This window comes from Cygnus atratus, chromosome 18 (genome assembly GCF_013377495.2).
Source record: "Cygnus atratus isolate AKBS03 ecotype Queensland, Australia chromosome 18, CAtr_DNAZoo_HiC_assembly, whole genome shotgun sequence".
Classification (NCBI taxonomy): domain Eukaryota; kingdom Metazoa; phylum Chordata; class Aves; order Anseriformes; family Anatidae; genus Cygnus; species Cygnus atratus.
Window position 1 is genome coordinate 6,019,316 of NC_066379.1, and position 13,360 is coordinate 6,032,675.

General features: G+C 43.6%; 1 protein-coding gene across 1 annotated transcript; it reads left to right on the top strand.

The window, feature by feature from the left end:
• Window positions 1-5,339: 5,339 nt before the first annotated feature.
• SUMO2 (small ubiquitin like modifier 2) lies at window positions 5,340-12,481 on the top strand. The gene is made up of 4 exons (XM_035558838.1): window positions 5,340-5,575; window positions 7,139-7,270; window positions 10,233-10,304; window positions 11,789-12,481. Exons 1-4 carry the CDS (start codon window positions 5,555-5,557, stop codon window positions 11,849-11,851), a joined length of 288 nt encoding a protein of 95 aa, XP_035414731.1. The 5' UTR covers window positions 5,340-5,554; the 3' UTR covers window positions 11,852-12,481.
• The last annotated feature ends 879 nt before the right edge of the window (window positions 12,482-13,360 follow it).

Consider the following 13,360-nt stretch of genomic DNA (forward strand, 5'->3'; position numbering starts at 1 on the left):
CTCGGTGTGAAAAACCTCTAACCACACACTGCTCCTTTCTTCCCATTCTGCTGTCCTTTCTGTCCCTGCATGCACCTCACTTTTTTTTTTCCCTATTCCTCTAAGTAACAAACTTTGTTTAGTGGTATACTTTATAAGAATATATTGATGATGCTGTCTTGCTGAACTCTGATCCAGAAGAAGCCAATCTCTCTCACTGGTGCCTTTTGAAGAAACTCATTAAGAATTCACTTTTCAAGATTGCTTAAGTCATTCACTGACCTCATAAGATAAATGCTGCAACACTCTACTGCTAAATTACCCTTTTTTACTTTATTGGCTACTGTATCTGTCATTTTCAATAAAAATAAAGCAGGCGGTTATCTTTGGTAAAAGCGTGTTGTTGCAGTGATCCTGCTAAAAACAGGAAGTGGTGTCTGTTCAGGTCAGCCAGGAATGGCTTGTTGCAGGGCAGAAGAACTTAAATCTTCAGAAACTTGCTTTAGAAACTAAGACACATAAGTTTTAATAAAGTTCGTCCTATATGGTAGGTAAGAGCCCTATATTTGGGGAGAATTTATGGATGTGTTTGAATCTTGTACAAAGCCAAATTCATCTTCTGTTTTACAAGATGGTACTGCTCTATGCTTAAGGCTGTGGATGATATTAGTGCTGATAAATAGGTCTAAAATATCCTTTAAAATGTTACTAAAATGGGTCTGGGTGCACATCAGAACTGGATGTCTGAAAACCCGACAGTAAGAGCTCTACTGTCCTCCTTTGAGGCTGCTTCTGTAACTGCACCGTTTCTTGCAATTGTTAGGAGACTTCTAATGGATTCTGTTGTCAGCCAGTGCACTGAAGAAAAATACAGAGCCCGCTGCTTTTTGGGCATTGCAAGTAAAAGGTAGTAATGAACTGAAATGCAAAACTACTGCAGAGTTGGCTCACTCCTTTCATGGAAATCTGAGACTTGCCTAGTAAGTGAGATCCTTGTGAGAAGGATGGGAGTTGCTATTTGTTTTCCCTGTAGCGAAGCAAAGGAATTCTCTCCATGTGAGTATCAACTGTGATAGGAGAACTTGCCACCAGGGGCTTTCCTAGGGACACTTGGGTGCCTGGAGCAACACCGTGTTCTTCCAAGTGATTGTGTTGCGTGTATTTCTCGCGCTTGCTTTTTCCAACTTAATGCTTGTCTCTGCAAACCACTCTATGGGGCACCACAGTGCTTCCTTCCCACAGGGAGGGGGAGCCAAAAGGCAGGTGCTGGTCAGCCTTTACCAACTGTGTTGCAAGGCCTGACAACACTGGAAAATGCCCATCCATCTCACTGACCTTATTTTTCTCTTCATCAGTATGGAGAAAGAAATGTTGATGGTTGAGGAGTGGGATAGTGTTCTCTCCTGCTTCAGGATTCCGTCCTATGTGAAGAGACTCTAAAAACTGCTCCAAGAGCTGTAGCTCTTTGATCCTTTCCTGCTTTCCATTTGGCAGATTCAGTCCACTTTGCTCACTAACTAAAAATGCAAGTGGCTTGTTCTGTTTGCAGCTTCTAATGCTCTTGAACTGACAAAGTGGCTGGTTCCTGGGGAAGTCATCCTGGAAATGTGAATTTTAGTTTGAAATCTCTTAATCCTCATTGGAAAGTTGGCTGGATGCCTGCATGTATCTGGAAGAGAGACCTGCCTGCACTCCTTGTCAAAAAGGCTTCTGTGCCTGTCCAGTCAGTGTAATTCATCAGAATTGGCTACCAGAATGTCAGCATGGAACTTCATATTGCTCAGAAAGAATTCAGAGTTCAGGCTCTGGATACAGCCCAGGAAGGCAAAGGCAAAAAGAAACTGTTAACCGTTTTCTGGGAGGACAGGGAAACAGCAAAAAAACTCAAGGCCTGATGAGGAAGGGAGTACTAAGTTGCAAAATAAAAGGTTTGCAAGCTATTTCATGACTTGGGAGAAGGAGAGAAAGATCAGTATCGGGAACAAGGAAGGCACAGAACAGGCAGTGCCCCAGGCAAAATATTTATTTCTATTCCCAATGCTGAACTAGTATTAATGAAGAGCAAAACCTGAATAAGCCACTTAGTCCTTCAGAGGTCAGGCTGAGAAGGGAGCTTTAGATCTGTTCTCTTACGCTTCAGGTAACTGTTGGCTTGCTGTTCTTGCATTGAACTAATTGTAAAGTAATACACAGTTTTGAAGAGGCTGGAGTTACCTTTGTAGGCCTACACTTGTTAGTGTATGGTAGCACATACCCTGTGCTTGTAGCTGTTTTAATGTCTTAAAAATCTTAATGTCTTGGTGTGGAAGGGAATGTAAACATCCCTGCCCTCTTCAGAAGAGGGTGGAGAATTAAGCCTGAGTGCTCTGCAAAATCTAGATAAGTCATATTTCTTCCCTATAAAACTGCTGTACAAAAATAAAACAAAGGCATGGAAATATTTAGGAAACATGGATTTTTTTGTTCCCAGAGATGGAATTTCCATGGAATTCTCACTGTGATGCTTCCCCATTCACTTCTCTTCAACTCTGTACATTAAGAAGGAGGAGCTGTGAGACAAAAAGCTTCACCTTTGCCCCCCCTCTGCTGCAGCCTAGACCCTGCAGGACTGGGCTCTTTGTAGTTCCCAGTGTGGCTTCTCCCCTGCCACTTGCTCTGAGTGCCACTGTCTAGCCAGTTATCTTTGCATTTTTTAGCATTCTGTTTATTGTTAGCTCAACTGGATCTCCTGGGTAATGTGAGTTTCCTCTGTTGCTCTGTAAGAAGAAAAGCCATATAAATGCAAGGGTTGTAGAAACCTTCTCTGTGATTAGGGAATCTGTGTAATTGGTGGCAAGACCAGTGGTGGTATAACAGAAACAGTTTTCAGCTTCTCTGAGCATGTATAACTTCTGCAGTGGTAGAGAAATCCAATACATTTTCATAAAATATAGCTTATTTTCATGTCTCCTTTTAAGCAGATTTGTTCTATTTGTGATGCTGGCCTTAATGTTTGTCCCACTTAGCTTCATTCCCGCATTCAGCTCTTTCATGGTGCTCTCCGGCCTTGGCCAATTTCTTCCATGGCCTCAAGGCCACTCCCAAAATCCTCCTCCTGGACCTGCAACACAAACATCTTAGAGTGAGGGGGGAGAAGTAGCAAGAGCAAAGAAAAATAGGACCATCAAACAATATCGGTCTTGTGACACGGTTCCTTACGGCAGCCACTCCTCTGTGATGTTGCATCATTTCTATAAATAGAAGTTAAAATCCTTTGGGAAATAGCACTTGTCTTTTGTTCTGTAAAGTACCCACTACAATTTGAGTCTTGCTTAATAAAGCAGTGTACAAAGTGTAGAAGAATGGAGTGGGTTCTAAGATGCTTTATTTCCTTGTGCTCATATATTGTCCTGCTTCTTAGTGGTGGATAGAAGTACAATAGTGGACACCACGAAGTTCAGATGACATTGCCCATTGCTCTTCAAAGCTGAAATGAAAGGTGAAGTGAGATTGTACCAGACTCGAACTGTGTGAGGGGAATTTCTACAGAAACATCTTGTTTTCTATAGCCTCAGGTGTTTCTTGCCTCCCAGTATCTTAAATACAAAAACAATACCACAAGGAATTAAATGCAGGGAAAATAGGCAGAATAGACTGATTGGAGCAGTTTTTGATGATAAATCAAGGAAAATGATTGGGAAGTACTGCTCGAAGGAGCATTGGTTTGAGTCGCAGTTACAATTTAAAACAGCATCTCAGTTGTCCTCTGGGGTCAGACCAAGCTTTTCCAATGCTTCTGGTTTTTGTTTTTTTTTTTTTTTCCAGAACTGAATCATAAAGACTCTTGAGAAGGAATAAAATACTAAAACTAAGTTTCTGTGAAATTTTAGCTGAGGTTTCTGCTTTCTGTTTGCAGAAGCAAAGAGAAAACTTTACAACATGTGGGAACCTAGTCTACAAAGCTTCCACCTCTGTTCTGTGGAGGCTCTGCAGCTGCAGAGGCCAGCTTTGCTGCTTCAGGTATGGTTGTGGCTGTGTTATTTTCTTAACTGTGGACTCTGGTAAACGTTCAGCTTCCTGTTCTCTGCGGGTGTTACTCTTCTTCGATTTCCAAGCAACTGCAGTAAAACAAAACAAAAAAAAAGCCTCCCTGGGTGTTGGCGCTCAGAAAGGGAGGTACCCAGTTGTGAATTAATGTGACAAAAGGCAGAGAAGGGGGAGCAGAATCCACAGTGAGAAGAGTGAAGTCCGTGCTTTGCTGGCAAGTTCAGCTTCTCTTCAGCTGGTGTTTCACTACTTGAGTAGTTTATTCTGGACAAACCCCATCTCGTAACTTCTCTGAAATAGTGCAGGAGGCGTGCTACATGCAGGCCTGGATTTTGTCACGCCGGGAACAGGGCGTGTGTGACTGTACGGCCGCTGCTGCATCACGACCGGAGCACGTGCACCGACTGCACCTCACGGCACTGGCATGAACCAGCGTCCACCTGGGGAATCCGTGCCCGCGGGCTTCACGAGGGTCGCTTTTTGGTGGCTCCTTTCCACTTGGGTGCTGTCAAGAAGCTGTTGACAAATGATGTTGGCAGATGTGACGTTGATAGGAAAAGGCTCGGGAACTGTTTAGAGGCAGTGAGATTGGAAACGCTTTGAAGTCCCTGGAGTTACTGAGAACTTCCTCCTCCTCTCTGCTCTGTTGGAGTGAACTTGAATCATTTTGGAGTGAATTCTAAAGAATCAGTAGTATATCCTCTTATTTGTGTATTTTACTATGATTTTTGAAACGCTACATCGTGGTCTTAGCTGTTTGGAGACTAAGAAGTAAGCCTTGACTACGATTGCTTTAATTACATTTGAGATGCGTTTCTCAGCTTCTGGCTGTGGGACTGGTGGTCCTGGGCGGGAACACCGGGCACCTCAGGGTGGCCCCTGAGGGGAGAGCCGGGGCTGGCCAGGACCCGTGCCACCACTTCACAACCAGGGCTACAGGAGGTGGGGGGGCGACACGAGGCGGGAGGCGGGAGGCGAGGGGTCCCCTGAGGTGGGGGGGGGGGGGAGGGGGACGCGGGGCGCGGCGGCCCGGCGGCCATTTTGAGGAGGACAATGCCCGCCGCACGGCTTGGGCCCGGCTGCGCCCGGCGGGCGGAGCGGAGCGGGGAGGGGCGGGGCGGGGCGCGCGCACGCAGCGCGGGCCAGCCGCCGGGGGCGCGCGCACGCTCCGCCTCCCGCCGCGTTATGTAACGGCCGGGGCGCGCGCGCGCTCCCTCCCTTCTCCCCCCCCCCCCCTCCCCCTCCCGCTCCCTCTCAGCCTCCGCCCCCCTCCCCCTCCCGCTCCCGCCCGCCGGGGCCCAATGGGCGGCGGGGCCCGCGCCGGGCGGGAGGGGGGGGAGGGGGGAGCAGCCCCGTCGGGCGCGCGCACGCACGGGGCAAGGCGCGGCCCCGCGGCTGTGCGTGCGCGCTCCCTCCCCCCCCCGCCTTCCCCTCTCTCTCTCTCTCCCTCCCTCTCTCTCTCCTCTCCTCTCTCTCCTCCGCCGCGCTCGCTCGCTCCGTCCCCCCCTTTGTGAGGCGCTCGGAGCGGCCCGGACCCCGCCGACTCGCCATGGCCGACGAGAAGCCCAAGGTGAGGCCGGCGCCTTCCCGCCCCCCTCCGCCTCCCTCCCCTCCCCCCTTCCCCTCCGCCTCACTTCGCCCCTCAGGCGGCGGTGGCGGCGGCGGGAGGCCAGGCCCCGGCCACCCAGCCCAGCCTGGCTCAGCGCGGCGCTGGGGCCCCGCCGTCCCCCCGCCATTTTGCCGCCCCCAGCCCCGGCCGCCGCCTTCCCGCCCCGCCGCCGCCTGAGCGGAGCCGGGGCCGCGGCCTCCCGGGGCGGGCGGAGGATCCCCGGGGAGGGCGGCGGGGCGGGGGGGGGCTGAGGGGGGCGAATCCGGGCTGCTTCCCGCCCTCCGCGGGGGGAGAGGCAGGGCCGGAGGCGGTTGCTGCCGTTGCCTTCCTCCTCCTCCTCCTCCTTCTCCTCCTCCTTTTCGTTCTCCCGGGGCCGGATCCGGCCCCCCCCCAGCTCCCTTCGGGTCGCCGAGGCCGCAGCATCCCCTGTCGCGACAGCCCCTCGGCCGGGGGGCACCCGGCGGCCCCTTCTCGGCCCCTTTTGTGCTCCCGCCTGGCCCTGGGGGGGGGCTTCGGGGCCGGAGGGGGCCGCGTGGAGCTTCGGTGTGCAACTGCAGGAATTCAGGGATAAAAAAAAAATAAATAAAAAACGCACGGGGAGAACTCGCAACTAGCAAAAACAGCGCGCTGCCGCGGGGTCGCTTTCTATTTTTTAATTCCCTTTTAAATGTTTATTTTTATTTTTTTCCCCCGTTTTTTAAAAGGAGTTTTGAAGGGAAAACAGGGGAAGGAAGGAGGCAGCCCGGGGCCGGAGCGCGGCGTGCGGGGATGTGACACATGGCGGGGACCCCGCCGCCGCCTCTCGGCCCCGGGTGGCTTCGTGCGAAGAAAACAAAGCTGCCGGGGCCGGGGGGCACCAGGGGCTGGGGCTGCCCTCCCCCGGCCGAGAGCCCGGGCAGCGAGCTGGGAACGAGAGCTGCCCGGCTGTAATCCTGCATGCGGCTGCCTGATGGAAGCGGGAGTGTCGGGGTGCTCGTGTAGGAGAGCTTTTTGTGGGGTGTTTGCTGAAAGGGAAAGCTTGCTGCTTTCGCAGGCTTTGACGCCTTTTGAAATACAGGCTTTTAAAAGTGGCTGAAAGTTTTCTTGAGAAGTGCCTTCGTAGACTTGAAAAAGTTTGAGACAGAGCAAGAAAGAGCCTTCTCCTTGTATATTATTATAACATAAATATTTTTATTCCTTCGATTGGGAGCTGCAGTGTTGCATATTACCGTGCCCTTGATAGAAGTAACTTTTTTTTTTTTTAAATTTGTTGTAAAACTGCTGGTGTAGTACAATTCATTGCTACTTTGCATAATAACCCCTCTCAAGAGTGACAACTAGTATTGCTGGGGGTTTTTGTTGTTATTTTTTTTCCCAAATAAAAAGCAACGACCTTTATTTCCTAATTCAAAGTTTTGAGTTGGTAAGCAGCTATAATAATTTTATTTCCTCCTTTTTAATGACCTGTTGCACTTTGATAAAATGTTAACTTCTTGTTTTGTACCTTTTTAAAAAGTTTTTTTTTTTTTTTTATTTCCTCAACAGGAAGGAGTGAAGACTGAAAACAATGACCACATTAATCTGAAGGTGGCAGGGCAAGATGGGTCTGTGGTGCAGTTTAAGATTAAGAGGCATACACCACTTAGTAAACTAATGAAAGCCTATTGTGAACGACAGGTATGGTTCTAGTATGAACATCAGGAGAACCAGTGTCTGGGGGAGAGGTGATCTCCATAGAGATAGTAAAGTCTTAAACCTGTGTAAATATGCAAAGTGATAAAGGCTTAACAGAAACTAATTGTGTAGTGGATAGCGAATTGTTATCAGGATCTGTTCTAGAACGGACTGACAGAGTTGTGACAGGAAATGGGTCAAATAAAGATCCGTTGTTATCTTCGAGAAATCTGCATTATAGATGTAGGCTGTTGGGAGGCTACTGTTATTGTACTGCTCAAAAATTTCAGCATGGAAAGGGCGGGTTAGGAACCTTAAGTAAGAACCTAAGGAGAGTTGAGTGATAATCTGAGGTATTTTTATAACACTGAATAACTTACTGGTCTGGACATAGGGTTATGATTTTATTAGCTCAATGTTACTGTATCAAGATGAGGATATCAATGGATGTTTCGGGGTTTAAAGGTGTCTAATGGCTAGGTTGGGAACAAACTTGTATGCTTAATGATGAGTTTTGTTTTTTCTCATGTGGTCTAGATGTTAAATTAATCCTCTGAGGGACAAAAAAATGTATTTTGCTGATGTGGTGGCAATTGCAGCCAGCCTACTAGGCTGCAGGTAGTTACTGCAAGTTTTAAAAGTACCCACGGATAAGTAACGCTGTTTAGTACTTTGTTCTGAAGGTTTTGAAACAGGAAAAAAAAATTAAGGCAAATATTCAGTGATGCTATGAAATACAATAAAAGCAGAATTGAATACCTTTATGCTGACGTAACTGTTTCACCACACAGAAAAGCAAATTCTAATTCACAAACACGGTGGTAAAACCTTTTTGGTTTGCTGCAGTAGGATAGTGATATGAATAAAGACAGGGAAAATCATCTCTAACTCAACATGTGAGTATGTTCATGTATGAGTGTTCTGGGGGTAAACTTGTGAATGTTTGAGGCTGTGGGCTCATTTTTCCTTTCTCTGTCATAGACTTGTTACATTATGTAAATCACTGAGTATTTCTTTTTCCAAACTTACAGTGCAGTTATATCTGTCTTTTTGGGAGGCCAAGGCTTGGTTAATTATTTGTGAAATCTTAGGAAAGGTGATTTGAGAAATATGGCTAATACATCAGTTACTTGGTTACAAACAAAAGTAAGATTCTTGTCGCTCATGTTTCTACTTAAAAAAAAAAAAAAGTGTTAAATAGAGGAGGAAAAAAGATCTTTAGGATGGAAGATTTTTTTATGATTCCATTTTTAAGTAGTTAGTAGGCATCCAAAGGATATCTCTGTGGAGATGGGCTTGTCTTTACATTTTGTTTCAGAGGTGCCTACTTCTCAAACTTTGTTTAAAAGCATTTTGTTCCATGTCCCTAATGCTCCATGCCCAATTTTAAAATCCTTAAGCAGTGAACATTAGATTTGATTTTGGAGAGGTAGAAGCTGCATATAGCAGAGAATTTAGCAGCTTTAGAGAATGAAATCATGTATTGCGTGTAGTAGACCTAAAATGGCAGTGGCTAAACCTTGAATGATATGTTTAGAAGATCAAGACCATTTATGATTATTTTATGTTGGAAAAAATAATTAAATATTTGCAATTTTTTGTGAATGCTAATGTCACAAAGGTACAGCTTTTCAATATTTTTTTCAGTTAGCAGTTATCCAGCTCATAAAGTTCTCAAAAAAACCCAACACTTTTGGAATGGGAAATATATATTTTAAGAAACACAATGTCTGAGAACACAGCTCAAGCCAAATGTTGCTGTGCGAAAATGTGTTGCTGCCATGACACTTAGCCACATGGCTTTCTTAAACCAGACGATGTTCTGAGCGAGCACTGCAGAATCTTAGGCACACTGGAAGAAGGCATTTTGATGTGATCTATAAAGTCTTAACAGAAATTTTGCTCCTGATAATATTCTTTATTATGTTTTTTCATGATAAACTACGTTAAGTTTGATTTTGTGTGTTACATCTGCTCTTGCATGGCTAAATCAAGTCTTTTCTAATTCAGAGGTGCCAGAGCAGCACCACGCAATACATTGGATTTACTTCAAAACCACACAGGCTTCCCGTATCTTTAGGCGTTCTTCAGAAAGAGTAGATAGAACTCGGAAAGGAGGAGGTCTGGAAAGTTCTCGGTTCTGGCTGTATCCTCAGACTTCCTCCCTCCTTTGCAGAATGTAGTGTGCTATGAAATATCTTCGTACTTCATAAACTTGTGAATCTGAACCTTAGAAAGAAGGGATTATTGCTACTTAGCTATCTTATGCAATCTGTTGGCTCCAGCAAGAGTAAGTAGTGGCCCTTTGAGGGATGGAAAAAGTCAGTAAAGTGACGAGTGTGTGTGGTAGAAATGCTAGTTTGAAACTCCATTTGTTAGTTTCTGGTATTTAGAAGATGAACTTTTTGGAAAGTTCACTTCAGCTCTGTATGAAAAAAAAATCATTCAATTGGTTTCTTGTTCAAGGTCAAAAAAAATTACCACTGGCTACTCTGTGCTACTTCAGACTAATAGATGATGGTTGCTTTCCTGGAAGAAATGTTTTAGAATACCTTTGCTTTTGGGAAGATGAGAAAAGGCGTATTGACTATAACTCTTTGTTATCCAAGGTGTTGCATCTAACTTTAGGTGAATTACTTATTATTAAAAAGCACTATAAAAATTTTGGCCTTTGGGGTGAGACTTGTGTACTAGAAATTGCTTTATTTTAACTTCCAGTCAGTGGGGCACTGCTGCTTCCCTTAGTAATTGGACACAATGCAACTTTTAATACAAAACAGATTGCAAGGATTTGTAGTGAAATGCCTTCAAGTCAGTGCATGAGGGGACTGTGAAAAATGTATCGTGCAGTATGAATGGCGGCTTTTAATGATCATGCTGCAATTCCAGTGACGAGTTCAAGAGAAAACTAGTGAGTATTTTCACACGAGACTTACTTTCTTTTGTGTTGCTTCTCTTTGTCCAGGGGTTGTCAATGAGGCAAATCAGATTCCGGTTCGATGGGCAGCCAATTAATGAAACAGACACACCTGCACAGGTAAACAACGGAAGCAAAACTAAAGCACTGTTTTTGGAATTTGCTGCAGGAGTTGATGCTTAGGTTTCATATGAAATCTTATGTAATTATATATACTAATAGTAGAACTTGATCTTTTACCACTATTTTGGTATAATTAGAATTATTATATTATAAGACTGCTGTGTTTTGAATAACAAGCCTGTATCACTATAGTAATAAGATGAAGTACAATGTTAGCAGATGGTGAGTCTTGTAAGACTGTCACTTTATTGAGTCACAGCTCTGAATCAGTAAGGTAAGAATTGAGTTTTTCCTGAAGCAATAGCCTTATTTTTATAAAAGCTTGCCCAGCTGTTAACAGAGATCCTGACCATAAATTTGAATTTTGTAGTATGAAAGTCATTTTGAATAGCATAACATTAATGTTGTAAAGTTTGGGTCATCAATAATTTGGTAAAACAAAGGCCATTCCAACAACAGAGAGTGTTTCACAGTGACTCTTGAGCATTTTTCTGTACTGCTCCACATAGCTGCATTTAAACAACCTGTTACAATTTTATATGCTTTTTAGAACCACTCATTACAAGGGACTCCTGTTTTTAGAAGATTTATAGCAGATCTGTATTTTCTAAGCAGTTGCTCCAATGAATGTGCTTCTTCAGATCACAGTCTAGGGAACTTTCTAACTTAAAATGCTGAGAATTGAGGCAGCAGGGTGCTTTTTTCTCCATCTATGTTATGCTGAAGCTAAGGATCAGTCTATTTATAGCTGCACTAAATGCCATAGACCAGTTTGATTTCCTGGAGCAGAAATTGAGACTGTTTAGAAATATAATTCACGGTAGTTGGAGCAACTTTTTCAGTCTTGGCACAGATTCTGTCAATAGGTAACATTAACATCCCAGGAACATCAACTGCAAAATTTGCAGTGGAAAAAAAGAGAATTGTAGTTATGAAGTATTGCTGTTCCTCACTGGCAGTTTGTTACATTGTTGACCATATAAAATGTTCTTATTTTTTTTGTGATTTCTGATGCTCTGTTTTACTGCCTGGTCGGGCTAGGGACTTTAATTATAGTCTGCTTTTTTTAGTACTGTAGCTGAAGCCATTTGCACATTTGAACAACAACAGCAAAGCGAAATTGTGGCAAAGTTCTAAGGTAAACTGAGGAATTAAATAGGAGAAAGAAGATGCAATGGCAAAGTAGGCAACAAAATTAAAGTGTTACAAATGCTCATCTTTTCCATAGGAGTCATACAATGCACCCTAAAGCTACATATGAGAATTCATTCTAGGGCAAGTTACCCACTGGCATTTTTTTCCATGTCATTTCTTTGCTTTTGAATTACGGTGAAGTAGGTTAAATGCACAAAGTGATGATGATGATGAGGGGAGCGGGGCTGGGCTGGATAAGTTGCATAAAAAATAAACATGAAGGTAGGAAATGTGAAAACAAGCCAGCTTATAGTAGTTGAAAGCCTTTTTTCTTTTTTCTGCTATAGTTGGAAATGGAGGATGAAGATACAATTGATGTGTTCCAGCAGCAAACAGGAGGAGTTTACTAAACAAAAACAAACAAACAAACAAAAAACAAAAACAAAAACCACACACACAAAAAAAAAGAACCTGCTACTTTCCTGTCCAGAACTGTGCTCCCACAGGCGACACATTCACAATTAGAAAAATGAGACTTGGTTCAGCCACATCTGACTACTGCAGTATAGTTTTCTCTCTTCTCTCTCTGATTTTTTTTCCTATTCCTTCTATTGTACATAAAGTAACTGGTGTATGTGCACAGACATAATGCATATTTTTTTTAACTAAATGGCCAATGGTATGTTTTGATCAACATTTAATGGAGATGGGGTGGGAAAACAAACTGGTTCTGTGAAAATGCCCCTGGCTCCATTAGTGGCATGCTCCTTCTACTTTTATCTTTATATTCCAGTAAGTTATTTTGCTCTCACTGTTTAAAAACAAAAACCTTGCATACCTTGTTTGATTGGATAATTTCAATGTTTTTCTTTTATCATTGTAAAACCAAGGACAATTTTATAACTTTTTTGTACGTAGCTGTTACATGTAGAGCAATCTGTCTAAGTAGGGATAAATTACTCTTAAAAAAAAAAATCCTAGATAGTTTTCCCTTCAAGTAAAGCGTCTTGTTGTTTAAATAAACTTCTTGTTTAAAATAACCAGTTTTCTTTATTTTTCTGTGAAATAATAGTACTCGGAACTTGTAGTTCTTTCTCTGCAGCACTGTATGCTTTTCAGGTCTCAGTTTTCTATGTGGTAAGTAAATAAGCGTAATCCCCTTTTACAGTAGGAAGACTATTGGAAAATGAAAGGCTTCCTTGAGACTTCTCACTCAGCCAGCCAGCAACTGAACTGGAAATAGAAGTCAGTTTTTTCTTCTTTTGATTTTTGTGTATGTTCTTGTAAGCCAAAAATGTTTGATTAGGCAAACTGCAAAATACTGGACCTTCTTACTTACGGCTTTGGGTTGAGCTTTTTTGTCAGTCTTTAGTAGAAGCACCAATATTGTTGTTACAATAGCATATTTAGAAATCTGTATTGGAATGCCTTTTGATGTAAACATTAAGTTATAAAGAACAAATCATTTTGTTAAGCATTCAGTTTACCATGGTATCGAATGGGAGATGCTTGGAAATGTAAAGCAAAAATAAAAAATTGAGTTCTCTTTTTGGGTGTATTGAGCTATGGTGATGAAGATTCCAAGCTCTGATTTACCATTGTGGTGTTACTGCCTGAAAGGGGAAAAGGCTGCCTCCCTTGAAGAACTGGGAGCTAGTGACAATGATTTTTTTCATGAGTCTTTTCCACAGGGCTGTTGTTCTTGAGTTTTCTCATGGGGGATATTAGAGGTTGCGGTGTAACCCATGGACATTCGTGAAAGATTATACAACTGTCTACTCAGCAGATTCAAAGTATTCTCTAATGTCCTAGGAATGTTCTAATATTTTGTGGTAGTTGCGGTAGTTAATGCTCTTTTTGGTATTAACTTGTTAGCGGAGTTTACCTTCTGGTGGTAGTTTTTGTAGTAGTTACTTCAC

What these genes read in the sequence shown, in the direction of transcription:
- SUMO2 (XM_035558838.1), top strand. Translation starts at nt 5,555, where the DNA reads ATGGCCGACGAGAAGCCCAAG. An exon ending in AAGCCTATTGTGAACGACAG is followed by an intron (nt 7,271 to 10,232) that starts GTATGGTTCTAG and finishes CTCTTTGTCCAG; the next exon opens with GGGTTGTCAATGAGGCAAAT. An exon ending in AAACAGACACACCTGCACAG is followed by an intron (nt 10,305 to 11,788) that starts GTAAACAACGGA and finishes TTTCTGCTATAG; the next exon opens with TTGGAAATGGAGGATGAAGA.